The 5,564-nt window shown below is 40.4% G+C and overlaps 1 protein-coding gene across 1 annotated transcript in view; it reads left to right on the forward strand.

The window, feature by feature from the left end:
• LOC106940826 (oocyte zinc finger protein XlCOF6-like) overlaps window positions 1–5,555 on the forward strand; it is a 9,691-nt gene extending 4,136 nt beyond the window's left edge. The window contains exon 2 of the mRNA XM_015023658.1: window positions 3,174–5,555. Within this exon, the coding sequence (XP_014879144.1) occupies window positions 3,186–5,426 (2,241 nt within the window). The 5' untranslated portion in view covers window positions 3,174–3,185 and the 3' untranslated portion in view covers window positions 5,427–5,555. The remainder of the gene's footprint in view (window positions 1–3,173) is intronic.
• The last annotated feature ends 9 nt before the right edge of the window (window positions 5,556–5,564 follow it).

The raw sequence follows: 5,564 nt of genomic DNA on the forward strand, positions 1-5,564 counted from the left end.
CTTCACCCTTACGTACCTTCCTTTGGGGGGGCGCCGATTTATGTTCTCGCTTCCACCTGAATAATATGTAGTTGCGCCCCTGCTTTCATGGTATCATAAATCACAAAAGCTTCATAATGTAGTCATTTTAGAGGAAAAGGCACAAAACCACATAAAAACAAATTCATGTTAAAATCACATCAACACCTCAAATCTGATTGATATAGTTAGGAAACTTTTATTCAGTTTGTGGAATCAGATTTTAAGACCCTTTTATTGCTGAAAGCGTCTTAGAAAGGTTTAGCTCCAAAGCTACAGAGAGCTCAGACGGAGGCAGAATTATTTGCATGCCCTTTGCATCCAGTGCATGTTACAGATTAGAGGTGAACTGGGGTCATGACTTCCGACTGATGAGTTTTGTGAATTCTCGCAGAGATTTTGTAGTCCAAGTTCAGTTTGTCCAAAGTTGCAAGTAGAAAAGTCTAAATGTTTGGTTCCAGCGTTTAACTCACAGGATTCCAGGGTTTCGGGCCGAGGCCGTCCACCAGGGGTTTTTATTAACAGATGTTAAGTTGACAGGAAATGTAAAATATTCCTGGGTAATTATGTTACTGGAAAACATTGCAGACAATACTTACACGCACAATTATAGTTTTAAAAACAACAAATAAAGAAATACAATTAAAATGAATATAATTTATTTGCACTTCTATTAAAACCAAACAAGTCATCAGTCAGTGGATCTAAAAACATGACGTAATGCTGATCACATTTAAAGCCGGCCCAAGGCATAAATGATCTAAGAGACTATCAATGCTGCTAAGTTTGATTTAATGGTTTCAGCATAGGTCAATTAAATTATTTAACATTTGAATGTAAGATTTTAAGGAGCTGGCAAGTTTACTTGATAAAAGTTCAGATTGATTTGTTACCATAGCAACAATATGATGCTATGAGGTTAATCTTCGAGTTTTAGTTACATTAATGCATCTTAGTAAACTACAATTACATTTGACTCCTGGTCAATTAAACTAGGCCCCCTGTCCCAGAGTTCACTAAATCTCTGTTGAAATGCTGTTAGTGGTGCTGATGGGGCCCTGGGTCTGATTGGTGCGTTCCCTGTTCACTGCATCAACTATTAAAACTATAAAAACTATAAACTATCTCTCTTTCAGGAATAATTCTGCCCTGCCAGTGAAATATTCACTGCAGAAGAGACGCTTGCATTTCGGCTTATTACAAAAAATAAAAAATAATTTTTTAGTAAAAACAAAAACATACAGTGCTTAGCCTGGTGGGGGGAAACCCTGGGATCCCCTACATCGTCCCCTGCCATCAGAGCCTCTTCAGACTGTCTGGTTAAGTTTTATTTTTCTTGGGAATGTTCCCAATCAGAGGGAAAAGTCTGTTTATGCGAAGCACTTTAGGATGAGCGCTTCTGCAACCTCCGCCAGGATCAAGAAGAATTTACCGAAAGACGTCGAATGACTGAGGGTCAGTTCCTTCTCTATGCAAACGAGGGAAACAGCAAAGCGCTAAGCTGCTAATAACAGCATTGTTATTAGCAGCTTATAATGTTGATAATGGCCATTGCTTTTATAGCAGCATTGAACTTCTGTTAGCGCTGTGTGCTAGCTTTTTGCTACCTCCTTCTCTACATAACTGTACTGCTAATAACTCCATAGTTATGTGGAGGCTTTGTTTACGTCATTCATATTGTGGTAGCATTAATATTCAATAGTGTCTGACACTGGTGAAACTAGGTGGCTGGTTTGGACGCTGTGTGTAGATACAGTAACTCCACTGCGACGCGTTAAGCTGAATGCTCGGTTCTGCAGGTCGTCTTTGTTCTCCTGCTCCAGCTCAGACATGTGAGGACATTCATAACATTCAGATCACGATATGATGGATGACGGTAACAATATTTATCGTGATGTGATTTGTATAAAACTCACAGTAGAAATGAAAACAATCACATGCTAAATGAGTGAGATGTATCTGTGTTAAAACTCATTTAACTGGTGTTTTGTGTTATTTGTACATAATGTGTAGCTGGTTTTTATGCTGCTGTCAGTGAAGACCACCTGGTTAAATCAAACTTAAATAAATAAATGAAGAGTATTTTCTTCCATTGTTGTACTAAACTTGGAGATCACGCTTCGTTTTAAGGTGGTAAAACAAATTGCTTGTATTTTCTCTCTTCCACTCACTTTTCAGATTTTTCTGCTCCTTTAACAATCCTGCGGTTTTTAGAGACGGGGTCATTTAAACCCCACAAGTTTTTCATGCACGATCCGGCGGGGTTGCGCTGTGCACTTTTGCTGGTTTCAGAAGGCCCGCCACCCCGCTCCGATCGTGGCACTTGCTGTGTTCCTGCTGAGACCTCTGGAGGGTAAAGAGACGGGTCCATTAGACTCGGTGAGCTTTACCCTGTGTGCATCTTTCAGGGCTGGGCTCGCACCGATCCAGTGTGCGTTTTACCTCTCGCTTCTCAGCTGTCTGACCGTGACATCTGCCCCACTCTTCCTGAGCGCCAGGCTGAGACCGTGGCCAGTTACACCTGAACCAGCTCTTCCTTTGCGCTCTCAGCCACGCTGCTTCCTGTTGCTCTGCTTTGATGCCACCTGGTTATGTCATCAACAAGCATTACTGCGGTTGGCTGGTAGACTGCAGATCTCTATCATAGGCCTTATTGTTTCTACCATATACCGTTTATATCACGCATTCCTAGTTGACATCTTTAAAAACTTTAGAATAAAAAGTTTTTCTACTGGTATCTAATCATATTGCTGCTACCAAACTACAAAAATGGCCGAACAGGATGGAGTAGAACCTCAAGAAGTCAGTGAGATAAAATCAATTTGGAAGTTTTCTGCAGCAAATTTCATGATAAGGAAGCAAAGTTAACAAAAGCCTTCTTACTGAACAAAAGGCACAGATGGGAGCATCAAGGAGTGTGAGCAAAATATAAGTCAACATTTCTCTGTGCAATTGCAGTACAAATATAGGCCAGCAGAAGTCCAAGCAATGCCTTGTAAATAAAAGTTAACCAATGGGATCAAGCAGCTCAACCAGCAACTCATTGACTAGTTGCTACCAAAGCAACTAGTCCATGACACATGAGAAAGAAACCTATTGTTGAAGGTCCTGACCTAAAATTTCAAAATAACAATTCTGCTTTTTTTTTTCTTCAGATTTGCCACATTATGTTTGTTACTAAGCAAGATTCTCATCATTTTATACTCAACCAACAAGAGACTGCTGATCTGGACCAGAGGGAAACAGAATCTCTACAAACCACAGGAAGGGAAGAGGAACCAGAACCGACAGAACCCAAAGAAGAGTATGGATCAGAACTGCTGCAGTTTGTCAAGAAAGAAGAACTCGAGCAAGAAACACATCCTGTAACAGGAGCAGATGGATATGTATCTTTTGAAATAAAAGAAGAACCAGAGGAACTGAAACAGATGGGGGAAGATTATCATCAATTGGAATCTCAGCAGGTGGTGAAAACTGAGGTTGAAGACATCAGTCAGTATGAAAACAAGGCTGTACTGAATCAGGAGACAGATTCCTTAAAGAGAGGAAACTCTGCACCTGTTGGAATCAAAGAGGAACCAGTAGAACTCAAACCTAAGCAAGTGAAGGAAGAGGAGCATGGATCAGGACCTGAGCAGATGGTGAAGATGGAGGCTGAACGCATCCGTCTGGATGAAGACCAGGATGTTCAGAAGCAGGAGACTGCTGATACAGACAACCAACTACAAGAACTAAATGGAGACCAAATCCTCCTTCAGAACTTCCCTAAAGCAGAAGATCATCAGGAAATAAATCTTCATGAAGCCTCAGGATCCAGGAGAGATGATCAGCAACACAAGAGAGCTCAGAAAACTAGAGGACAGAGGGACGAAGTAGAGGAAGGCATGGAGGGCAGGGAAATTCACAAAAGTAAAAAATGCAAACAATGTAAAGTGTGTGGGAAAAGTTTAAAATGGAATTGGTATTTAACAATTCACATGAGAACTCACACAAGTGAGAAACCTTTCTCTTGTGTAACCTGTGGAAAAGCTTTCAGGCAAAAATGTAGTTTGAGTCAACACATGGTAGTTCATTCAGAAGAGACGCTGTTTTCACAAAAACCTTTTCTACATGTTATAAATGAAAAAGGTGATTTAACTGACCACATGAGGAATTACACAGGGGAAAAACATTTCTGTGGAAAATCTTTCAGCCAAAGTCTTAAATGGATTGGACATAGAAGTAGTCACTTTGGCAAGAAGCCTTTTCCATGTATTACATGTGGGAAAAGTTTCAGTTACCAACATAATTTGACTGTACACACGAGGACTCACACAGGTGAGAAACCTTTCTCATGTTTAACGTGTGGGAAACGTTTCCTTGAAAAGAGTAGGTTGAATAGCCACGTGAGAGTTCACACAGAGAAGAAGCCATTCCCTTGTCCAACCTGTGGAAAAGGTTTCAGGCATAGTCTGAAATGTATTGGGCACTTAAGTAGTCACCCTGGTGAGAAACCGTTTCTATGTATGACATGTGGGAAAGGTTTCCGTCGTAAAAGCAGTTTGATTCGTCACACAAGAACTCACACAGGTGAGAAGCCTTTCTCATGTCTAACCTGCGGAAAAATTTTCAGTCAGGAACATAATTTGAAATGCCACATGAGGAGTCACACAGGTGAGAGGCCTTTCTCTTGTGTAACATGTGGAAAAGGTTTTAGTACAAAAAATATCTTGACTGGTCACATGAGAACTCACACAGGTGAAAAGCCTTTCTCATGTGTAAAGTGTGGGAAAAGTTTCACTCGCAAACATAATTTGAATAGTCACATGAAAATTCACCTTGGTGAGTTCTCATGTGTAAACTGTGGAAAAGGTTTCAATCAGAAAATTTGTTTGAACCAGCACATGAAAGCTAATTCAGAACAGAAACCTTTCTCATGTACAAGCTGTGAAAAAGGCATCAACGACAATGGTACTTTAACTTGCCATATAACAGCTCACACAGGAGAAAAACCCTTCTCTTGTATAAAGTGTGAGAAGAGTTTCCGTTACAAACATGTTTTGAAGGTCCACATGAGAATTCACACAGGTGAGAAGCCTTTCTCTTGTATAACATGTGGGAAGAGTTTCAGACACAAAAACTATTTGAACAGCCACATTAGAACTCACACAGGAGGGAAGCCTTTCACGTGTGGAACCTGTGGAAAAGATTTTTATGAAAAAAGTCATTTAACGGACCACATGAGAAGGCATGACCTGAAAAAAATGTTCCATTGCAACACCTGTGGAAAATATTTCAGTGAAAGAGATGAGTTAATTGGACATATAGAAACACACACGTTTGAGAAGCCTTTTCCATGTATGACATGTGGGAAAAGTTTTGGTCGTAAAAGTAATTTGAATCGTCACATAAAAACTCACACAGATTAGAAGAATTTCTGATCTAAAGCGGTGGAAAAAATTTAGTTCCAGGAGTAGTTTAACTCAGTGGTCCCCAACCGTTTTATTACCGCGGACTGGTCAAGACTTAGAAATTTTCTCTGCAGCTCGCGGGGGGTGGGTGGGAGG

Source organism: Poecilia latipinna, unplaced genomic scaffold, assembly GCF_001443285.1.
Source record: "Poecilia latipinna isolate Pla-1442-1.1 unplaced genomic scaffold, P_latipinna-1.0 Scaffold3377, whole genome shotgun sequence".
Lineage (NCBI taxonomy): Eukaryota > Metazoa > Chordata > Actinopteri > Cyprinodontiformes > Poeciliidae > Poecilia > Poecilia latipinna.